General features: G+C 33.2%; 1 protein-coding gene and 1 long non-coding RNA gene across 4 annotated transcripts in view; both read left to right on the top strand.

Moving 5' to 3' along the window:
* The window catches only part of LOC111056012 (putative helicase mov-10-B.1), a 94815-nt gene extending 77298 nt beyond the window's left edge, over window positions 1-17517 (top strand). For all 3 annotated transcript variants that reach the window (XM_039438792.1, XM_039438791.1, XM_039438790.1), the window contains exons 12-18: window positions 2139-2428; window positions 4155-4423; window positions 6319-6485; window positions 8490-8611; window positions 11460-11586; window positions 12934-13119; window positions 15197-17517. In XM_039438792.1, coding sequence (XP_039294726.1) covers window positions 2139-2428; window positions 4155-4423; window positions 6319-6485; window positions 8490-8611; window positions 11460-11586; window positions 12934-13119; window positions 15197-15829 — 1794 coding nt within the window. In that variant the 3' untranslated portion in view covers window positions 15830-17517. The remainder of the gene's footprint in view (window positions 1-2138; window positions 2429-4154; window positions 4424-6318; window positions 6486-8489; window positions 8612-11459; window positions 11587-12933; window positions 13120-15196) is intronic.
* A 1859-nt stretch (window positions 17518-19376) lies between these two features.
* On the top strand, window positions 19377-21914 carry LOC120353799. The gene is made up of 2 exons (XR_005572608.1): window positions 19377-19678; window positions 21758-21914. It is a non-coding gene; the product is annotated as an uncharacterized LOC120353799 (long non-coding RNA).
* Window positions 21915-25841: the final 3927 nt, after the last annotated feature.

Genomic DNA, 25841 nt, shown 5'->3' with positions numbered 1-25841 from the left:
AGGAGTTTTCTCTGGTTTTAGGCAGCCGGGACCGATGGCTGATTAACCATAGAATGGAAATTATTGATAATGATGTGACATTCAAAACTAGTATCTCAAATTGTTTTAATAGACCAGAAGTTTCGACCACTGGTTAAGAAACCAGTGTTAAACGTAGATGATTGGATGATCGGTTCCCAGAACTGGATAGTGTTGGGAAATCACAGATTGTCTGTGAGTCCTCACATCTATCTATGTAACAAACAACATTACTTACTTTCTCCTCAGTTCTACAGGTCGCTACAACCCTTGGCCTCCCTCACAAAGCCTCTCCATCTCTCCCAATCCACTGCCTGCCTTTTCCAGTTGCGAACTCCAAGTTTTTTTCAAATCCCGCTCTACATCATCTGTCCATCTATTCCTTGGCCTTCCTTTTCTTCTTCTATTGTATATTCTTCCCCTCCATAAATATTTGGAAATCCTTTCATCACCCATTCTCAGCAAGTGCCATCCACCTAATCCTGCTTTAATATATCTGACGATGTCTACACTCCCCAGGAAGCGCTAGATTTCGCTATTTTTTCTCCTCCTAATTCCATTTTTGTAAACAGGACCCACTATCCTCCTAATAACCTTTCTTTCTCCTTTCTTTCTTCCTTTCTTCTCTTGTAAGCCTTTCTATGTCCCTAGCAGTGAGTACCCTAGTCTCAGAGCCATAACATACTACAGGCCTGGCTAATGCCTTATATAATTTCAACTTAGTAGCCTCTGGACAATAATCGAGACTTGAATAATTTTAAACTAGCATAGAACGACCTATTACTTGCCATGATTATGTGTAAACATTGTTAGATATAATACTAAGGCAATCCTTTTGTTATTTTTCTTCTAAATTTAGGTGATGACACAGTTCAAAAAGTAGGTCAAAAAGTAGGCTGCTTCCAATTGTTCATTTTTTTACTTTCCTTGCCCTATTACCATAGGTAAGGAAAGTATTGCTTTCCAAAAAAAATTAAGGTACCCTAATTTCAAGTTTTCTATACGTTTCAAGGTCCCCTGAGTCCAAAAACATTATTTTTGGGTGTTGGTCTGTGTGTGTATGTGTGTATGTCTGTGAACACGATAACTCCATTCCTAATCAACCGATTGACTTGAAATTTTAAACTTAAGGTCCTTATAACATGAGGATCCGACAATAAGAAATTCCATTCAAGATGGCGGAAAAAATGGAAAAATTACTAAAAAACCATGTTTTTCACGGTTTTCTTAAAAACGGCTCTAACGATTTTCTTCAAATTTATACCATGGATAGCTATTTATAAGCCCTATCAACTGACATGAGTCTCATTTCTGGGAAAATTGCAGGAGCTCAGTAATATTCTTGAGAAAAATGGCGAATAATCACTAAAAAACCATGTTTTTCACGATTTTCTCAAAAATAACTTGACCGATTTTTTTCAAATTCATACCCTGTATAGTTATTTATCAGCTCTATCAACTGGCATGAGGCTCCTTTCTGGGAAACTAATGGGGGGTCCACCCCATCCTTGAGAAATGGACTTAGTAACCTCCTTCTCGTGCATGAGGTAGGTAGGTAGCGCAGTTCATAAAAAGAACACATAGTCGAGATATTTCATCTGTAGAACAGCTGTTTTGACGACTTTAAAAAATGATGACTAAAAAAAATCATCGAATATCACAATATTTACACAAAGGAAAAAATACTCTGAAAACAATTATAATACAAATATACAGAAGTCTGATCGTAGTTTCAAATATGAGCAAGGAAAGTTGTGTGAGTGTACCACACCAGATTTTTATTTAAACACATGTAATTATGAAACTGATTTTAATGTTGATATATTTTTTGATACCACAGTCCAAATCTCCATTTTCTGCTAGTCTGTGCTTCCTCCAATTCAGCCAGTGTGAAACTGATTTTAATGTGGATACATTCTTTGAAACCATACCATAGTCTGAATAACCATTTTTTAAACTTGAATTTTAGAAACACTTATGGAGTGAAAATGCACTTACATTGGTAGTGACGATCGTTTCGACCTGTTGTTGGTCATCATCAAACTGTAGGAATTTACTCTCAAATTTCAATATTAAAAAAGTATGGATATGCAACAGAGTAACCATTTTGCGGTTTGCAGAACTGGGCGGTAGGGAAATCACAGCTAGTCTGTGCCAGCTCCAACTCAGCCGCCGATGTGATTGTCGAAGGAATCCTGAGACTTTCGAGGCGCAACTCGTACATGAAATTCGACCCGAGCAAAAGTATTCTGAGGATCTATTCTAAGAGGGTGGAGATTGCCAGTGTCAGCGAATACATTCTGCAGCATGAGATTCACAATTTCACGAAAACCAATGAGGCTGAGTTTCCGTCTATGGAAAGAGTGCTCGAGACGCCCATTATTGTCGGAACTCTGGTTACCGCTGCCAGGTCAGTCTTTTTATTCATTTATTTTTTAGATAAAGCAATTTTCTATCAGTTTTTTTTTTAATTTTTATAGGGATAATACTTGCTATTCAATTTTTCTTTCCATTGCTTGTTAGTTAATGATCACTTTTAAATTCTTAAATTACGACATAGCAGTCTGATTTTTATGAGTAAATGCTATTAGCTTCTACTTACATTTTTGAAGCGCTTTCGGACGTTGGGCCCTTTTTCAACGCTCTTTTTAATGTGTAATTTTTTTTATTTATGGTTATATATGTGTGGGTGTGGTTGTTTTTATATTATGTGGGTGGCAAATGTTGATTCGGGGTTGTTCATGTGTTCTTTAAATCTTTATTTAAATGAAGATCCGCTCTAACCCAAGTAGTATTTTTGACAATTTGAACAGTTGAGTTTGTATATCCCAGGGTTCTCATATTTGTTTTGTGTTTGTTCTTTTTTTATTAGAAGGATTTTGATAGATTGTTGAAAAGGGGCCCAGCGTCCAAAAGCGCTCCACAAATGTGAGTAGAAGCTAATAGCTTCTATTTATAAATAGAATACCTGTCCACTATGTCGTAATTTAATTATTTGAAAGTGATAATACTTGATTGATTTTTTGATTGAATGATCCAATAACATACCATTTTTTCTTGTTTTTTCCATGTTACAATTAGTTTCGGTTAGTTACATGCATTTGATTGTATGTGTATGCGACAATATCAATGTCTTATTCTTTTAATTATATGCAAATATCAAGTGTTTGAATATTACTTTGTTTGTAGCGAGACTCAACTCGGTAGGTCTATTATGTTCTATGATTCCACGAATGTAGCGAGTTGTCATTGGTGATTAGAATCTCAAGTTGTTTTCCGTTTGAGAGTTTGTATATTCGACGATTGCTTTCATCACATATTCTCCGAACAGATTGAGTTCGTTGGCCAATAAAATTGCCTTAATTGTTGGTCATTTGTTGAGGATATAACAGGAGAACATTGAGAGTGCACAAGAAAAGAATTTGTAGTAATTAATCATTACGAATCACAAATCAGCTGACAGCTGGATTATTAATTTTAGTCCAGTCACTATTTACATTGTTGCTTGCATCAATATTGTATTCATGCGAAATTTTGTTTCAGTTTATTAAATTTCGGAATGAAAAATGAAATGAATGTAAAATGAAATCATTCGGAGCTCTCTATCTTCAATGAGTAATGAGATACATTCAAGGAATATTCAATTTTCCAATCACAAAAAATATCTTCCGATTGTTATCATTTGAATGTATAATGTTTCTCTATGGTATAATTCAAAATCCCTGGCCGAAATTCTGTGCTCTACAACCTGTGACCGGGTAAAGCGCTCTATCTCATATAGATGTCCAGCTGCACCTGATAATAATGCTCCTTGTATTTTAAAAAGCACCTAATTTTTAGCTTCAACGGTAATCACTAACTTCATTGTGCTCACATTTAGATAATTTCATCGGTTTTATTTATTTATTTGGTTAACACAAACAATACAATGATCGGAAAAGAAAAAACAGGCTATTGCCCAACATTTAGTTTCAAATTGTCCAAATATTATACATAGGTTATGTCCATTTCAATTTCTACACCAAATCACAATCTGAGAATATAAATTAGAATAAAACAAACCATTTTAAATTTGGATAGTTTGATAATGAAACTTTCGTAAAAACATGAAACAAACTTGTTTGTTGGTTTTGCAGATTATCTCTGATGGGCGTGCCAGCCAACCACTTTTCACACGTATTCGTTGACGAGTGTGGACACTGCACCGAACCCGAGTGCATCCTGGCGATGACAGGCATCCTGGGTGGCGGGGAGCAAACCAAAATCGCCGACCTCAGCGCCAAATACGGGTGGTTCGGGTCAACCACGCCCTCCGCACCCCTGAAAACCCAACTGGTGTTGGCCGGCGATCCTCAGCAGCTGGGCTCCACTGTACACTGCGAACTGTCCAAATTGTATAATTTCGGTTAGTGCAGAATTAGAGGGAAAGTATTCATTCATCCGTTGCTATGATTAATGCATTGGATAGAATGCATTCTATACTACTTTTTTGTGAACGCTATAAACTATTATATGGCTGAAAACCGAGTATTCGGAATGTCACTATGCACTTGAATTATGGAAATGGTACAAAATCATGGCCGAAAATCATAGATTCTCATATTTTCTCATTAAATAGGCCACTGATAAGGCTTTTTTATTTAAATTGAGGTGACGTAAATAACATTAATGAGGAATTCATGTATATTGTTACTTTCCGTTCTTCTTCGCCTCTCTTTGCGCTTAGTGCAATTGGTATGTCAAGACCTAGCACGTTAAAATAAAGTTGGAGATCGAAGTAGGTACAAGATGCACCCACAAATAACTTCCTTGTTGAAGATCCAACTGAGAGGGTGCATGGATTTGATCTCCAGAGGAAAGAGTGGAGTGCTTTCAATCGAATTCGTGTGGGAAAAGGGCGAAGCGCTCAGGAGCAAAAGAGATGGGGCCTACGGCAGTCAGATTTTTTTAAGTGTGGCCAAACACAAATCATGAGCCACATAACTGCTGAATGCCCAATACATTATTTTGAGGGAGCTGCATAAAGCCACAAACAGAGCTGTATACTGGTTAAAACAGCTAAGAATAGAATTCTGAGTCACTCTGTAAGAAGAACTGAATATTTTTATTTTTAGGCTAGGCCTGAAACTGATATTTTATGTTTTGGAGACGAGAGTATAAGACCTGATTTTATTTCCTGAAAATAAAAGAATTTCAAGGCTGATGTTGGCATCGGGACCATCGATTGAATGAATAAAAAAAATAAATCAATCAATACATTTCATTTTCTTTCATCCATTGGCCACCTATTAAAGGTACCTATGTGGATTTGTCAATAGAATTGGTAATTCATTGTACAGAATGAGTCATTTGTATGGGAACCCTTCAATAAATTGGAGACTGTTGTAGATATAATACTGTTACTTTCAGGATAAGATATTGGTCAAATGCTCTACCTTTTGACGTACAACTGAATTTCAACCCCACATAAGGGGGTGACTTGGGGGGTTGTAACTCGAGTATTTTAAATGTAAACACCCATTGTGTGGTACATCATTTTAAATGCCTTTTTGAAATAAGAAAGATGGCATCGACAAAAATGTTCTATAATACTTGTATCCAATGGCGGCTGATTAAAGTTTTAGTTTTTAAATAAATTAGGGGTTTTAACCCGAACATTTTAAATGTTAACACCCATTGCGTGGTACATCATTGTAAAGGCCTTCTCAAAACAAGTAATATGACATCAATAAAAATGTTCTATGATACTTGTATCCAAAATGGCGGCTGATTGAAGTTTGAGTTTTTAAATAAATAATTGATCAATTTTAAACAACCGCCATTTTGAACAAAAGTATCATAGAACATTTTTATTGATGTCATTTTTCTAGTTTTGAGAAGGCCTTTAAAATGATGTATCACGCAATGGGTGTTTACGTTCAAAATATGTGAGTTACAACCCCTCATTCCTTTAAAAACTAAAACTTCAATCAGCCGCCATTTTGGATACAAGTATCATAGAACATTTTTGTCGATGCCATCTTTCTTGTTTCAAGAAGGCCTTTAAAATGGTGTACCACACAATGGGTGTTTACATATTCAAGTTACAATCCCTAAGTCACCCCCTTATGAGGGGTTGATATTCAGTTGTACGTCAAAAGGTAGAGTATTTGACCAATAACTTATCCTGAAAGTTGAATTATTATATCTGCAACAGTCTCCAATTTATTGAAGGGTTCCCATACATATGGCTCACTCTGTATACATTAAACATGAATGTCTCTACTTTCTGATCATTGTTGATTTGGTTGGTTTTGACAGGCAACTCGCTGTTGGCACGACTGCTGAACACAACCGACATGTATCAGCGCAATCCTGTCACCGGCAAGTACAACCCAGAAGTCATCACCAAACTCAGCCGAAACTATCGCTCGCACAACGACATACTCAAAATACCCAACCAACTCTTCTATCAAGGCGAACTGCTGGTTAGTCAACCATTTCTATTGTCACTACAGTACCGTAGTCAGATTCACGTTTTAAAGTCAATGGGAATTATTATAGGAAGGCATTGTTGTCTCTTCTCCTTTTCCACCGCCTTCTATAGTAGATAGCTGTGACTCAGGTTATCCCAGTAAATCTGATATATTAATTGTTGATTCCTGTTAATAATGATCAATTCTGTCTCAAATATAATTATATTCGGCAAGAATTTTTCTATGATTTAATCATAAACTTCATTGAGATAATAATAGTTGATTTTGGTAGTTCATAATATTTCTACATGGTCTGCAAACAATTTGGAAACGGTGCGGAGTTGGAAAAGGATAGATCTATCTGCTTTGTCTAATGACAGACAAGGGTAGCAAACCAATGTTAATTAGTGATCAGATGCTGACTATATAACGTAAATCTCATTATATTCATCTGCCTCCTACTTTTCAAAATTCTTTTGAATTCCTTGTTTTAATTATAGTTGTTAACTATTTTTTCCAAATTCTTGGATAATTGGTGTGATAATGATAATAATCATATTCGTATGGCTTTTATTGGTGGGTAGTCCCTGACAGACGTTCCACCTTGCCTGAATATATCATTCAAACCGTCATTGGGCCTTGAGACTGTCATACTTCAGCCGGGAAATATTTTTCAAGGTCCCCTGAGTCCAAAAAAGTGGTTTTTGGGTATTGGTGTGTGTGTGTGTGTGTGTCTGTGTACACGATATCTCATCTCCCAATTAACGGAAGGACTTGAAATTTGGAACTTAAGGTTCTTACACTATAAGGATCCGACACGAAAATTTTCGATCAAATGCAATTCAAGATGGCGGCTAAAATGACGAAAATGTTGTCAAATACAGGGTTTTCGCGATTTTCTCGAAAATGGCTCCAACGATTTTGATCAAATTCATATCTAAAATAGTCATTGATAATCTATATCAACTGCCACAAGTCCCATATCTGTAAAAATTTCAGGAGCTCCACCCCATCTATAAAAAGTTTGTTTTTAGATTTCCAATTATCAGGTCTCAGATATAATTTAAACTAAAAATTTCGAGTGGAAAAGATTGAGCATGAAAATCTCTCCAATTAATGTCCAGTAACATTTTCACCTAAAATTGAAAATAAGCTTGAAATTTGAGAAAATGTGATTATTCAATTACAAACTGTTGATTCTATTAAATCATTCACTATGAAGAGATAGCAGATCTCATGTGTATCCAGCGTTTTTGTCCTGTCACCAGCTGGCTCATATCTTTGAATAGTAGACTTGGGATGCGCGGGAACACCAGTGTCAGGTGATCAATTTTCATAATGGCAAGGAAAGTTGTGTGAGTGCGCCACACCAGATTTTTTTGGAGAGAGAATCGCAATTGAATTCTTGAAAGTGTAACCTATCTTTTGGAAATGGTTTGCAAAATTTAGGAGAAGAGCTGTTTTGGACTAGCAAGTTGCTCTCTTCTAGTCATTGCTAGTTATTGTAATTGTATTAATAAATAATAATATTATTGTATGTAAGTATATTTTGATATAGTGAAATGGACATATTGAGTCTATATGAAACCAAATTTAGCATTCTGACTCTATCTATAGGCCTTAGCTTGGACCAAGGTCTATAAAAACAGCAGGACACATATGTAAATTTGATCATATTGAGTCTTCAATAGGGAGCTATTTTTAAACAATATAATTTATAATATTCGATAGGCTATACTACAAGTAAATATAGTATCAACCCACCACACTGTATTCCTCATAATAACTCTGGCCGCATGTCCAGACCTCTTTCTATAGACCTTGGCTTAAACTGTGATGTGGCTAAAATGTATGTGGAATTTTTTTCTACATGATCTGTAGGCATGTGCGTGGGTAATGAGACGCATGATAATGAGAGATGAACGGACCTACAGCTTTAGGTGGGTTCCGAACCACCGGAATTTAATTTGATTTGGCCATTGATTAAACTGAATCCACGATCTATTTCGTTTGCAGGCATCAGGAAACCCGGATGTATTGAACAGCTGTTTGAAACTTGACTTCCTACCTCAGAAGAAACATCCAGTCATTTTCCACGGAGTGACTGGAATCGAGGAGCAGGATAACACCTCTCCGAGGTACCTATTTATTCATCTATTTGTTGATTTATTTATTCATATAGGTATTTATTTATTTATCGTTTTTTTGTGTAGTTGAAAAGTTGATATTGTAATTATTCACATTGAATGAAAAAGACTAAGAAATTGTCAAAAACCACAGATTTATTGATACTTAGAAAGACCGGTTTCGGTTTCGGTTATTACACCATTGTCAATCTGATAAACAGATTAGAAGTTTATCAGAGATTGACAAGGGTGTAATAACCGAAACCGGTCTTCCTAAGTATCAATTTATCTGTGGTTTTTGACAATTTCTTAGTCTTTTTCATTCAATTCATCGTTTTATTATTTATCGATCCATCTATTAATTAATTTATTTTTTATTCATTTAGTTACGGTATTTATTCATTTGATACACACAAAAAAAGGCTTACAGATACTAATACTGATATGAGTGAATCCAGCTCATGTAAGTCATGGACACAACCGTCATGCAGTGTCTCGATCCCAATCCGATCTTAACCCTCGTGAGTTAAGTGGAAGAGGGGGCTCTTATTGCCTCATTTTCGCGCACATTACTTTTGAAATTGCAAAGTGTAAATAAAAGGCATTTATTTATCTGTCATACAAGCGGACGACTGACTGACTTCGAAATAGACAACGGACTTGGAGGTGTCTCACCTGTGCCTCACCTGTCCGTCATCTACCACCATCCCTCCATCCCACATGAAAATATGAGTCGGATCGGAATGCTGCATGACAAGTGTGTCCATGACTTGAAACTGGATCCACACATATCAGTTCCTAACAGTGTCCGTTTCCGGTAGAGTAAAAATATTATCATAAGTTCTAATGGAACTATTTCCACTCAGCCAGATCGAGCAAGTATGGATAGTCACGTATTAATGAAATGAAAAAATCTGGTGTGGTACACTCACACAACTTTCCTTGCTCATTAAACTATAAGCCTCATTCTTAAACGAGAATAATTTAGGGGAATGACATAATGACGATTGGCGGCAACATATTTGAAACTACGATCAGACTACTGTATATGTGTATATTATTATAATTGTTTTCAGAGTACTTTTTCCTCTATGTAAATTGTGAAATTCGATGATTTTTTTAAAGTCGTCAAAACAGCTGTTCTACAGATGAAATATCTCGACTATGTGTTTTTTTATAAACTGCTCACCTACCTACCTCATGCACGAGAAAGAGGTTACACAGTCCATTTCTCAAGGATGCGGTGGAACCCCCATTAGTTTACCATAAAAAAGACTCATGCCAGTTGATAGAGCTGATAAATAACTATGCAGGGTATGCATTTGGAAAAAATCGGTCAAGTCATTTTTGAGAAAATAGTAAAAAACATGGTTTTTTAGTAGTTATCCGCCATTTTTCTCAAGAATATTACGGAGTTCCTGCAATTTTCCCAGAAATGAGACTCAACATTGCTCACACGAATCTTGCTTCTCATTTATAAAATACTTCGATTTTACAAAATTGTGTATATGTGATATAATCATAACTGCACATTTTCCATATAGTCCAAGCAATGAATGCTCAAAAAGGGTATAGAGGGAAAAGTTTGGAAGACAATTTTTGACCTCGCAGTTCTGTTTGGGGTAGTGAGGAGGTAAACATATCAAAAGTCCCCACCACTACCCCCTGTGTTAAGGGGGTGGGGGTTGTTCAAAGGTACCATGTTTTGGTTTCTCACGTATAACTCGAAAATTATGCATTTTACAGACATGACTATTCTATACGAAATTAAAGCTTACATAATTTCCTGCAATATTGATCGAACAACTTTTTCTATAACTCTTTCACTTTTCGAGATATCCGCTCTAAAAGATGTAACATTTTCGAAAAAAAAACATTTTCCTTGGATTTTTTGCTCTTATAACTTTTTTAATATCGATGGGAAAAATCCATGCTGATCATGATCTTATAGAGCATCAAATTCTCTTTAATTTGATATATTATTTCACAAGTTTACGCACATCCCCACGACTGTTGCAGCAGCTTCAGTGTTGAGTGTGAGATCTTCAGTTGTGCAAAAATAGACCAATTGACAAAGGAATTTGGAGAGAATGTTTTGAACACAATTTTTGACTTCGCAGCTTTGTTGGGACCAGTTGGGGGGTGAACATATCAAAAGTCCCCATCCCTACCCCTTGTGATAAAGGGATGAGGGTGGTTTAAAAGTTGCATTTTTCAATGTTTTGCTTACACGCTCATATCTTGAGAAAAATGCGTTCTACCGACATGACTAACTATTCAAAAATAAAGCTTGATAAATTCTCTACAATATTTAATCTGTGGTGATTTGTGATATCTCCAACAGTTTTCAAGATATACGCTCTTAAATGTGTGAAATTGTTAAAATAACAGCTTTTAATCCAATTTTTTGATGTTTCAGGGCCTACAACTCTCCAACAATGCATCGTAATAATGAATGTTCACCGTAGATTTGTAGAGCTTTGTTTTCTCTCCAAAAATGGTACCTTTGAACCACCCCCACCCCCTTAGCACAGGGGGTAGGGGTGGGGACTTTTGATATGTTTACCTCCTCACTTCCCTGAACAGAACTGCGGGGTCAAAAATTGTCTTCCAAACTTTTCCCTCTATAACACTTGGTTGACTGGGTTAATAGTTAAATTTATATTATACTGCCAGAGTTTGTTCCTTATGAAACACCAATAGTAAATGTTTGACTAATTCTTCACGAAATTAGAACTAGATAAACATAAAATTTCTCACTGTGTGGATCGAACTGTAGCAGGACCTAAAGATTACTATCAACTACTATTTATTGTATATTTGAATGAATAAATGAATTAATATTAATTAATTCTTGCAGTTATTACAACATGAACGAGGTAGATCATGTGGTGTCCTACATAACTATGCTGATCAACCAAGCTAATGAAAAAAAGTTGGAATTCACTTTGAAGGATATTGGAGTGGTTTCACTCTACAAAAAACAGGTAATTTTTTTGAATTATCTATCACTCAAAAATGTAAAATACCGATGTGAACCATTAAAAGTTAATGGAATAAGAAGACTTGCACCCGGTTGCAACTGATCCTATTGATTTTAACTCTTATTATAAATAACGGTCAAATACCATAAGGACCAATCAGAGTATCGTATGACGTCTTTAATAAGAGGTTAATCACGGTTAAATTTTATGGACTTACCTGCAACCGGGCCATAAGAATACTAACGCATATTAAAATAACGAAAAATCGTTTTGACTGTTAGACTGTCATGAAAATCCAGTGAACTCATTGATTATTCTTTAAATTCATATGCAATGGGCAAATCAGCTTTGGATTAATAGAATCCACACTTATTTGGAAGCCAGTAGTATCCTTTTGTATTTTACGCATTATAATTTAAACTCCAGGTTCATGTAAAATCTTAATAATTTGAAAAAGATCTCGTTTATTCAACACTTATTTGGAAAAATAACTTACTTTACAGGTTCAAAAACGGTAAATTCCCTCTGAAATAGCAAACTAGATATTCTAATAAAAACTTTGTGTTATCCTTTCAAGCAACACTGAATACATCTCTGTATCTGTTTTTTATACATTCTGTTTTGATGCACACTTCGGGGTGAATTCTAGACCTGATTTGACTTGTTCATTACTAGCAGGTAACCCGTGCTCCGCCAGGGTCCATTTAAAAACTTGACAAACTGGAAACTTGATATACTGGAATCTTGAAGAATTGAAAATAGGCCAATGAGACCTATCGTCAAATTTCACTTTTAGAAGAAATATTCAGCTATTTCCATACCTTTCATCAACTCTGTATATAGTGTAGATATGGAAAAATAGGATATATATAGATGGAAAAAGAATGAGAAGATAGAAAATAAAACCGTTGAATACACTATTTAATTGTCTTTTTTCTTCGGGTCTACTTTTAATAGTCTTTTAATGCCTTTTTGGCATTAGTAGCCAAAACATGTAGTGACAAAATAACTTATAAGGGTACTCAGATTAATATTTTTATTTACATATATATTATATTATATTCTTATTATATGTTGTATTTACATTATTTTATCTAAGACCACTCTCAAGCAAAGTATCTTAAACTGGAAGAATGACGAATCGAAAACTTGACGTAAAGAAAATTTGGAGAATTGAAAATAGGCATGTAACTATCCAGGATGAATTCAGAATCTTTATGCAAAATTTCAAGTTAATCAGACGTAATGATTTTCCTATCCCTTACTTACCCTTTCTTATCCCTAAGCCAGTTCTTTCCTTTATTATAATAGATTAAGATGCACTTCACTTATCATAGCCTTATTTTGCAGGTTCAAAAGCTGGTGCAGACGTTTGAGGACCGAAAATGGGAAGATATAGATGTGGGCTCTGTGGACATATTTCAGGGCAGTGAGAAACACATCATCATCATTTCCACAGTGAGAGGTAGTCGTACTTTGAAAAATGCAAGCGGAAAAAGACCTACAAGGCAACTGGAGTTTCTCAATGATTACAAGGTAAAAAATTTCACAAAAAACCAAGATTCGTTTCTAATATTATTATTATAGCGATTTATTTATTGATTCATGAAATAAATCACTTGTATTTTCTCAATATAGAGTTGCAATTTTGAAAAATAAAAACAATGCCACCGATTTTTTTTTCAAATGCATGGTTCATTCACTTTTGGATAGTATCACAGTTATTAGTATCTAGTTACGTGACAAAGTGTGATAACATAATTTGTAGTACATTGTTTTCAACAAAAATTAGGTATTTTGTAATTTTATATCAAATTAACAGTAAGGTCAAAAATGTGATATAATGTGAATAGGAGCGATTGAAAAGTTCTAAGTATGTCTAATCTAATCTAATGAAATAGCCTACATTTTATACTTTTATGTTTCTAATAACTCCTGGAAAGTGCAATCTTTTAAAAAATTATTGAACCAATTTGGTGTACAATAGAATTTCCAAATAAGCAACAGAATTTATTTGCAAGTTCAAAAATGTGGATTGCGAAAGATAAATTTAAAATTTGTATTTCGCTTGTTCAACTCAAAACAAGCTTCTATTATTTTTGTATGTTATTATCATTATACAAATATCATTAATAAATTAATAAATAATAATGAACTGTTTCACAAATTTTCTATGATAATTCTCAAGCAAAGTATCTTAAACTGGAAGAATGACGAATCGAAAACTTGACGTAAAGAAAATTTGGAGAATTGAAAATAGGCATGTAACTATCCAGGATGAATTCAGAATCTTTATGCAAAATTTCAAGTTAATCAGACGTAATGATGCGTCATACGTGAATTTCCTATCCCTTACTTACCCTTTCTTATCCCTAAGCCAGTTCTTTCCTTTATTATAATAGATTAAGATGCACTTCACTTATCATAGCCTTATTTTGCAGGTTCAAAAGCTGGTGCAGACGTTTGAGGACCGAAAATGGGAAGATATAGATGTGGGCTCTGTGGACATATTTCAGGGCAGTGAGAAACACATCATCATCATTTCCACAGTGAGAGGTAGTCGTACTTTGAAAAATGCAAGCGGAAAAAGACCTACAAGGCAACTGGAGTTTCTCAATGATTACAAGGTAAAAAATTTCACAAAAAACCAAGATTCGTTTCTAATATTATTATTATAGCGATTTATTTATTGATTCATGAAATAAATCACTTGTATTTTTTCAATATACTGAACAATAGGGTTGCAATAATTTTGAAAATATTATTATAGTGATTGATTTATCGATTTTTCATAAATCACTTGTATTTTCTCAATATAGAGTTGCAATTTTGAAAAATAAAAACAATGCCACCGATTTTTTTTTCAAATGCATGGTTCATTCACTTTTGGATAGTATCACAGTTATTAGTATCTAGTTACGTGACAAAGTGTGATAACATAATTTGTAGTACATTGTTTTCAACAAAAATTAGGTATTTTGTAATTTTATATCAAATTAACAGTAAGGTCAAAAATGTGATATAATGTGAATAGGAGCGATTGAAAAGTTCTAAGTATGTCTAATCTAATCTAATGAAATAGCCTACATTTTATACTTTTATGTTTCTAATAACTCCTGGAAAGTGCAATCTTTTAAAAAATTATTGAACCAATTTGGTGTACAATAGAATTTCCAAATAAGCAACAGAATTTATTTGCAAGTTCAAAAATGTGGATTGCGAAAGATAATTTAAAATTTGTATTTCGCTTGTTCAACTCAAAACAAGCTTCTATTATTTTTGTATGTTATTATCATTATACAAATATCATTAATAAATTAATAAATAATAATGAACTGTTTCACAAATTTTCTATGATAATTCTATCAGTTCTAAAACTATAACTTGATTAGTACTGGAAATTTATCAGATAAATAATTTTTGGTTTATTTCAAAATTTAAATGTATTCCATTTCAAATATCTGAGTTGTGAAGGTATTGTTACCTACCATCGACTTGCAGCTGTCACAATCACTAAGCTTTTTCATTTTACTTCATTTAGTTGGTTTTATTCAATCGTTTTTATACAATAATTTGTATTGATAGAATTTTTCACTTTTTTGTGTGATTTTAGCGTTTCAATGTGGCTTTGACTCGAGCCAAAGCTCTTCTGATTGTGATCGGAGACCCTGAAATTCTGCAACACCAAAGCTACTGGAAAATGTATATGGACTATTGCATGAGTTTGGGAACCTATATGGGATCTATTCCGGCCCGCTATCGGCAAATCAATCAATTGGTGCCATTGGTCAGTCCGAAAAAAGGCAAGAAACAAAAGAAGGCAACTAAAAAAGAGCTAGAGACTGTGCAAAATGGTGGAGGTGGAGGAGACTGTTTGAAGCAAAAATCGCCGAAGAAAATTAAAATTGGTGGTGGTGGGGATGCAAACAAATCTGATGAAGCGTCAAAAGTTGGAGAAGAAAGTTCAGTCAAAAAATCTGAGGATTCGACCATGACTAATTTCCAAGATACCATCATGAGCCTGGAGATTGAGGATTTTGTGGATGATAGAGATCAAGCTGGAAAAAAGAGTAAGAGTGAATCTCCTGAAGAAGTTTTGAAAGATGACGAGTCATGCAACAATAATGTAGTATCGTTCAAAGACCAGAATAGTAATGACTCTGATAAGTGTGCATTTGAAATTGATGGAAATGAAGAGACTAAAGAGATTGAGAAAACGCTCAAATCCCTCACTATTTCAAACTAAAATAAATTTCTACTCCAAGTATTGCACCTTTCGGTGCCAAGTTAATGTTTGAATGGTGCTTATGAAGTTTACCAAAGGTCTAGGCCTATATTATTTTGCATGATAAAATGAATACGGTGTGTCATAGTTATATGTAGTATGTAATATTGATGTTGAGATCTGTAATAGATCTAAAATTTAGTTTAAAAAATATGTTGCTGTTGTAATAATTGTCTAGTTTTAATCATTGTTGTTATCGTGATGGAGATCTAAGAAATGATCCTCTTGAAAATATTACAAATTGTTTTCAGTTACTGAGTAATTTGTAGTGATTCCTGATTTTAGATTTTTTGAAGATGTTGTTCAAACATAACATTTTAGGCTAGCAAAGTATTATGAAATCTTCATCCAAAATACAACTCCTTCCAATTACATTCATCACTTTTTATATTTTTATTCTACTTCTGATTAAGTTCATTTTAAACAAGAGATTCAAGACTGTTTCTTGAACAAGGTATTTTGTAATAGTATTTTATGGATTTAGTATTATTCGCAGATAATGATCTCTAAGCAGTATTTTAATAAACATTTAAAGACTATTCTTCCAAAGTACCATTTTGCTCAATAATTTTAGTTTTCTATAAACTCATTCCTAAAAATTAACTAAGAATAATTGCATGAATAAAAAACTTACCAATCCTTGATTTTGTTAAGAAAGTGAAGTATTGGTAATTATTTTTAACAATAAATCTATTATAACACAAAGAATAACGCAAATAACACACTATTATAACACAAATAACCTTTCGAATAATAAAATATTTTTAATTCCAATGAATTATTCTAAACTAAACTTATTAAATACAATATGAAAGACTGTTAAAATATATTGTACTCGAAAGAGTTACTTACTAATTATAATTCACTAATTAATTTACTCACTTTATATATATTTTAATTGAAACTTTTAAAAACGTTTTATAATTTTGTGTAGAATCAGTATTTTAATTGTTGTAATGTGATACCTATTTATCACGTGACATGTGATTTTTAGATGTGATCACATCTAATTATAACATTTATTTTAAATTATATCTAACTATAATCAACTTTTCTTGTTTATTTCTATGCTCATTTTTCAACTTGTAAAGGTGTGCTTTGTATTGTAGCTCATCTTCTAACATAATTTTTATCTTAAGGAGTTTTGTACCTTGAGAGCAAAGACTTTATGACCTTTGAGATTAGGTTTCAACTTTGTATTTTTGTAAGATTTTATTGGAAACTCAATTCAATACTCCATTTCTAACAGACAATGAAATCGTACTGTGAAATACCTTTCATAATGGCCATGTTATATTCTATTTTGCATAATTACATCAATAGGAGTAATTACAAGTTGACGAAAATGATTTAACCAACATGAATGATATTATTCAAATGGAATACCCAAGAAATATATTTTCAAGTCATTTATGTGCTATAATAATCCATTCTCCATTCCTCAATCAAAAATTGTTTTCTCTAGAGTATTTTGTCATACAAACATTATGTTCAAGTTTTCCATTCCTTAGAATATCATTGTAATTTTTGATACTCGTTGTATACTATTAAATATTGGAGATTATAAATGAATATGAAATTGATGTGAATTGTTGTGATCACTGTTGTAAATGTGAATGTATTTCAACAATAAATGGTGTTCTAAATAATTATTCTATTATTTAATCACAATCCACTCTTTTACATTAGAATAGTGTTTATAACGATGAGCTGAGAAAAATTAACTAACTTTCGATGATTTCGGATCATTTTTTGAGATCATCGGAACCTATTTATAAAATTCATTAAAATTTGTCAGGGCTACTCATCTTTTATTTATAAATTAGAATTATTGTACCCTTTGAAAATAATAGATTAAGAATATAAATTATAAAATCTATTTTATTTTATTATTTTCAAATGGTACTATAATTCTATTTTATAAATAAAATTCATTAAAAATACCGAACCTCCTCCAAAGTTTTTGAAAAATTGTAATTTACTCACAAAGTTGATAGACTAATAGCTTTTTCAGTAGTGTATTTTGCGGAATTTAAAAAAATGAGAAAATCCCGAATCTATATTTTTGAATATTTTATTCTTTAGGGATGAAGCCAGCCTCTGGATTTGAAGAAGACGACTAATTTGTTAACTAATTGTTTTGTCCAACACTTATTCTCTAGCACATGCCCGATGATGTGAGCTGCTATTACTATTCTAAGATAGTAACTGTGATGTGGTCTACAGAGACTATAATATAAATCAGACTACAGACTATTTTTCAACTATAGTCACTGTAGAATAAAATAGAACTTTATCAACTTAATTCAGATAATACAAAAAAGAAAAGAAAACTCATTCACAAAAAACACCTCGTTTGAAAAATGAATTCAAAATAGGTAACATAATATAATTTATGTTCTCTTTAGTCACTGTAATGTGGTCCCATAATGTGCTGACCTCTTGCGGCAAAAGTAAGAACTAAATAAGTTGTATTCAAATCCTCGTGACACGGGTGTGTCTGTATTACGGTTAGGTTATCATTTTACAGTGAATGTCATGTAGAGTAGGCTGACAACTCTACTTTAACTCACGTGAAGGTTCAGAATACACCTTTCAATAGTGTTGTTGGTACCGATTTATCTTTAATGTACCTAATTAAAGATTTTAATCAATCATTGGAGAATCATATCAGCTTCATATAATCACATCCCCCACGTCTTCATATCCCAAAATAGTTCGGAAGGCACCTGAATGGTTTTAAAAGGTTCATTTTCTACATTTCCCGGTTTTTTGTGAAAACTCCAATTATCTGAATTTGATCAACAGCAAATAGGGTGCGGTCCCATTTCATTCGAGTAAATGGAGTTCTACTGTACCTAGGCCTATATTAGAGTCAGGCTTAGACTATACTGTACAGGTCAATATGATTCATAGTGTGTAATGTGATAAATCATTATCAAACATGATAGTATGAGGCCTAGGTATCCTACTTTTTCCTATAACTTGTATAATCTTCCGTTTGAACTAAACACATTAGTAATCTTCATTAAAAACAAATTCAATAACACCTATACGTCAATATTAGGTATGATTCAAATTTTTCTTACTACCTAATTCAATTAGCCTACATTATCACCTTAAATAAAATTAAAACTACTTCTTTATTGAAACAGCATTAGAAACTTCATGCCTTCTTCAGTTGATCAAATCTAAAATTTAATTTATTCAAGTTTAGTAAGTTATGAACTTAATTGGTGTTTGGTGGGTTCCACCTCACCTATATTTGAGTCATGTCATATGGGGGAAAACATATTTAATACATGTTTTCCGAACTGTTCTCTCCCTCGAAATGACAAAATAATCATCTTGAAATCCGATTTTTATTGGCAAGAGATACTGGAGAAAGTGAACTGATTAAAAACCAGTTTGCTGAGAGCTCTATTATAAAAAAGCGCCGTGTAAAATGACACACTTGATGGGTGCTATGTAATTGATATAAGAATGCATTCACTATTCTTAGGCTATCCCAGGTAGCACACCTACGTGTTTCCAACGTTGAAATTTGGTTGTTGAGGTTGAATAACCGTTAGCGGTTGAATTTTTCAACGTTTTAAATGCAACGTTGTTTTCAACGGTTGATCTATCGTTGAAAACACGTTGAAAACGAGCTTCCAATTCCACCACTCACAGCGCTACAGTAGTCCTTACACAAAAACGGATCTATCAACGACGATCGACTGATCAACGCCATTTCTTGTTTGAATTCTCATCACGTTGATGAAAGCTGTGAACTCTTTTAGAAGAGTCTACCTATTCCACTTTGACTTGGTAAGTTTATTTAATTTATTATTCTTATTTAAAAGATGAGATTGTTTGTGATTTATTGTCTAAACTTCAAAACAAATATTGTGTGTTGAACATATTAATTATGTTTACATTTGAGGTTAGGGTTAGGTAAGTTATATTATGTTTTAAATTAAAGGGCTCTAATTTAATATAATACAATAAGCTTGGTTTTAAGTATTTTACATGTAGCCTACTACTTAACTTCCAAATAAATTACTATTACTTTGATTCCTCCACAAATATTTTCATTATGCTATCTATGTATTGTTTTTGTCACAGGACTGCTTGTGTTGAGAAATTCCATCGAACTTAATATAATAACACTGAACTTAATATAATATAAATCACTTAACATCAAAGTGATTGCTTTTAACAAGTTCAGTAATTAACTCGGTGATCCAAGAAATTGAAAACGGGTGTCCGGAGTTCAGCTCATAAATATTAACATTTTCCAAATATTGTCATTCCATGGTGACGAAATTTAGCTTAACTTGTTCATTTAAAATTAAATTTTCAATTAATTTATGCATGTTTACAACCCATATATGTCAAGGATATTTTTGATTAATTTCATTGTGATTTTAAACTTTTGGTCTAGGTTTACAAAATTTAGTAGGCCAATAAAAAATGGTTGAAATATCGGGATACAACTGTTTTTTTCATAAAACTAAGTATGTACCTACAGTAACTACCGTAAAACGGGGTTACTTAAGCCTACAGGGTAACAAAAGCCATTTTGCAAGGTAAATTTCAAGAGCCCATGTTGGTAACACTGATTTCAGAAATCCTGGATGTTTATAGATCTATGAGTTGAAAATTGTACAAACTTCAAGCTGATGCAAAAAAAAATTACTAAGATTTGAAGTAAAGCATTAAAAAATTTTATTATTTGGAGGAAATTTGTACCAAATTTTATACCCATCATAACTTTATTTGTCCATCCCAGTCTGTTCTCTTTCAAGTTTAGTAACTATTTCGAAACATAACCTCAATTGTCTGTCTAGATGATGCATCAGTTAGTTCTCCAATTTTGAGGTTATTTTTTTCCTGATGCTTCTCTTTTCTCAGCTGGTCTGTCTACGGGGTAACAAAAGCCACAAGAAAAGCCACACTTTTTTGTATGAGTTGAAATGATCATTTATGGTAATCTAGAAAATGTAAATAATTCTTCAAACTATTATTTTTCTCATATAAATATGAATTTTGTTTCTTTTAGTCTAGTGTATGGATTTAGTTGCTCCAGAAGTGTTAAACTTGAGCCAAAATCTCATTCATTCACTCATTTAATCTTAAAAATAAAAATTGTATTATTTTTCTTCATTAAATTCAGTTTTTTAAGCATGAATATTGTTTCTCTTAGTCTAGTGTATGGAATTAGTTACCCCAGGAGTATTCAACTTGAGCCAAACATTCATTTAACATACCTGGTTTTTGTTACCCCATTCCAGGGGGAAACTTAGACCACCATGTTTTTTATATTTTTTCAGGTGAAAAATTGTTCAAATAATTTTTTTATTACATGAAACAATAAGTCAAGATACAGACCCAAGTTTTGCACTAAGTTTCAAATCTGTAAATTGATTGGTCTAGATTCACCAGGTGTTTGAATTTTAAAAGTGGCCTAAGTAACCCCGTTTTACGGTATTAAATTTTACTCATAAATCTAAAAAATAAATTTTATATAGAGCCTTATTTGTTTACTTCTATGGGCCCTAATGAAAGAGGAGTATTTCAAGTTAAAATTCGTCTATGCTACAAAATTTGGAAACCCAATATTCTTACTTTATTCTTAGTTCTTTTGAATGTATGAACGAACAGCTGGCGTGACTTTCTCGTCTGACTATTGTATAGTAATGGACTATTTTTATCTAAAAAACAGTCATCACCTCGCACATTATTAGATGTGCACTTGAGAAAAATTTCTGTACTTGTTGTTAAAATCAATTCCCTTTTAACCATGCAACATCTGTATCAAATAATAACTCCTATGTGGTGGCAAAATTTCATCTGCCTTCATATTATAGAATTTCTTATTAAAATTTATATTACCTTATGTTTCAGATTCTATCAAAAAATCTTGTGGGTCGACTGTGGGCATTGATACCCAAATTGAAGACGCTATTAAGGATTGGCTAAAATATGCGACAGTCAGAGTATTTTCAGTGGAGAAAAAAACAATCTAATTTCGTCGGTAATTAAAAAGTATTATGAAATGAAAGTGGAAAGTTATTTTGAAAGTCCCTTTCTGTAATAAAATATTTGTTTCTCTATTGCATAAATCACAAACTATCATCATACCTGAAAACTAAAATGTAGGCGGGTTTATACGATGCCAATTGACAAGACAATAATATTGTCTTCTGAAATTTATAGCTGGTGTAAAGTATCAATTGAATCTTTTAATTCTAGAACCATCATCTAGGCATAGCTAAATAAAAACTAATTGACAATTATTATTGTTTTGCCAATTGGCATAGTTTAAACCTGGCATAAATGTCAAGTAAAAATTTAATTTATTCAAGTTTAGTAAGTTATGAACTTAATTGGTGTTTGGTGGGTTCCACCTCACCTATATTTGAGTCATGTCATATGGGGGAAAACATATTTAATACATGTTTTCCGAACTGTTCTCTCCCTCGAAATGACAAAATAATCATCTTGAAATCCGATTTTTATTGGCAAGAGATGCTGGAGAAAGTGAACTGATTAAAAACCAGTTTGCTGAGAGCTCTATTATAAAAAGCGCCGTGTAAAATGACACACTTGACAATAATAGATGGGTGCTATGTAATTGATATAAGAATGCATTCACTATTCTTAGGCTATAGAGCGCTAGAGCTCTCTTCTAGATCACTCTATTGTCTACCGGGTTTTTGACAAAGTTTTGATTGAAAATTTGATTCATGTAACATGCAGAGACAATCGCTCTGATTAGAGAAGATACGGTAGGTACGTGTTCTTGCCACTCCCGTTGGACGGGTGACCTCTTGTGACGAGGCAGACAACTTCACTAGTATCAACTTTTTGATGAAAGTATTCATCAAGAGATAAATACATCTAGTTATATAAAATAGAATCAAACATTTTAATAGAGGGTAATTGGTTTTATTTCCTGATAACTTTACTAGTATATTTATAAGTTTTGAAAATCTCTTCCCGGTTGCAGTGTACCCCCATAAGGTGAGTTATATTCATAATCATTTATCAGGTCAAAAACATTACGAAATTTTAAAGAAAAACGAACATTGGAGGTAATATTCTGGTATCAAATATCATTCTTGAAAAAATATTCGAAATTTCAGAAACGATTGATTTATAATGATAGGCCTAATATTATGTTTTATTCTATTTTAATGTTATTATTCAAGTTTATAGAAGAGTTAATCACAATATCTAGTTACTTTTTCTCGTTCCATCAAATTATTTTATTAAAATATCATTTCTCTATTTGAATTCTCATTCAAGAGGATTCAGTCCTTTGATTTAAAGTATGAGTCTGTCTACATTTAGTATAGTACCGTACGAAGAGGCTATCTCAATTTAGCTTCGATTGATATTAACAAATTATTGAGCAAATCCATTGGGTATATGAGCTCAGTGCATTATGCACTCTGTATATCATACGCCTTTTGTACGGCACACAATTCTGTTAATATTTAGGCCTTTATCTAATCTGGATATAGTTTGTGGCACGTGATGATTGTTTCAGCCGCTTTCCCAAGCAGACCATGTGACAAAAGTGTGACGTCATCGGCATCTATACATACAATGTATACACGTATAGCCTACTGTATACCAGTATGCTCTCTATAAATATACGTATTGAGGTATTGTTCTATAAGTCCATATATATATCCTCGAGTCCTTGGTTTCAGCTCTTCTCATCATAAGAGTGTGAAATATAGATATAGAGTAGGCCTACTGCACGCGAGCTTATTATTACTGACGGAAATTTTCAGAGACCTCTTCCGTATTCATAAAACGGTATTCTGGAAGCTGTTATTGATTTTATCCGTTCAAATTCGATATTATTGTGGATGATGCCCACATGAACTTTTCGTGCATGTGTAATGGAGTGCGTTGGTGAATTGATGAGATGATCAAACGTCCACGCTATCGGCTGGATTCGAACCCACGAACCAACGGTGCTAGCAGACCACTAGATTAACCCGGCCGGATTGGAACCTTTTTCTTGTTGTAGAAAGATGTTTTCAGAATAATCCATTGACAAGCAAACTCTATTGATTTAATACTCAATGTATAAAATATGTTTCGAGTCTTAAATCTGAATATAAATTATTTGGATAAAAATAATTTTGAACAATAATTTTTTGCTCTTTCAATATCATTTTATTAATAAGTAATTTTCTACTAACTTATGATTAATAAATAATATATTTGGGTTGGTTTCCAGCTCCCACATACGAAATGTATACATATACTAACAAGTTGAAATTACAACTGTCTCGTCATATTATATTCAATTCATATACACCCGATACTGTATTTTATGTTTTACTATAGTCCGGTAGTCTAGCCTTCAGTACCGGTAACTATATAGTTACTGTAGTCTAGTAGCCTACTCAGTAAATGGAACAGTAGAAAGCACCCCTTCATTGGCAAATATTCTAATTTTTTTATTAAGTACTTGAATTTTGTGAAAAATCTCTGTTCTGGTGTATAATTTGCATTTGTTCTTTGTAAAATTTATCACTGAGATATTTTTTTGAAAAACTGAGAATAAACATTCCATTATTATCAATAGCAATTTTATTAAAATTGATAAGTCCTATCATTATGAAGATGGCTTCATCAACTTCACCCACAACTCTTTTAATATTTTAAAGTGTGAAAAAATAAAGGCAATTATCTATCTATTATTAGCCATAGAGAGTTTGTACTTTTGTTATAGGCTATAGGATTAATTATTATGTAAGATGAAGACCTACAGTTTTTGGTGATTTCTAAGCCACGGGAGGATTTGTAATTTCGAAACTCATTTCTGTCCATAATAGCGTATAGCGGAGCAAGCCTCAAGGGATCAAGTAAGGTTGGTCACACACCGATTAGTCAAGACAAGACTAGTCACGTTTAGTCACAATACTTCACATTGTTGCTTATGACGCAACACACACTGATTAGTCATTGCAATTAGACATGACTCCATAAGCAACTATTTGAAGTATTGTGACTAAACGTGACTAGTCTTGTCTTGACTAATCGCTGTGTGACCAGCCTAAGCCTTCGGGAGTACCCCGAGATCATAAAAAGTATACGGTAGACTTATTCTAAATATTTTGTATATTTCATACCTACAGTATCTAATTCGTATAAAAAGTCATACGAATTTACTTGTGTAGCAAGCCTCAAGGGATCAAGTAAGGTTGGTCACACACCGATTAGTCAAGACAAGACTAGTCACGTTTAGTCACAATACTTCACATTGTTGCTTATGACGCAACACACACTGATTAGTCATTGCAATTAGACATGACTCCATAAGCAACTATTTGAAGTATTGTGACTAAACGTGACTAGTCTTGTCTTGACTAATCGCTGTGTGACCAGCCTAAGCCTTCGGGAGTACCCCGAGATCATAAAAAGTATACGGTAGACTTATTCTAAATATTTTGTATATTTCATACCTACAGTATCTAATTCGTATAAAAAGTCATACGAATTTACTTGTGTAGCAAGCCTCAAGGGATCAAGTAAGGTTGGTCACACACCGATTAGTCAAGACAAGACTAGTCACGTTTAGTCACAATACTTCACATTGTTGCTTATGACGCAACACACACTGATTAGTCATTGCAATTAGACATGACTCCATAAGCAACTATTTGAAGTATTGTGACTAAACGTGACTAGTCTTGTCTTGACTAATCGCTGTGTGACCAGCCTAAGCCTTCGGGAGTACCCCGAGATCATAAAAAGTATACGGTAGACTTATTCTAAATATTTTGTATATTTCATACCTACAGTATCTAATTCGTATAAAAAGTCATACGAATTTACTTGTGTAGCAAGCCTCAAGGGATCAAGTAAGGTTGGTCACACACCGATTAGTCAAGACAAGACTAGTCACGTTTAGTCACAATACTTCACATTGTTGCTTATGACGCAACACACACTGATTAGTCAT

Source organism: Nilaparvata lugens, chromosome 12 (assembly GCF_014356525.2).
Source record: "Nilaparvata lugens isolate BPH chromosome 12, ASM1435652v1, whole genome shotgun sequence".
Taxonomy (NCBI): domain Eukaryota; kingdom Metazoa; phylum Arthropoda; class Insecta; order Hemiptera; family Delphacidae; genus Nilaparvata; species Nilaparvata lugens.
The sequence above is the reverse complement of the archived record's forward strand: the minus strand, read 5'-3'. Positions and strand labels throughout refer to the sequence as shown.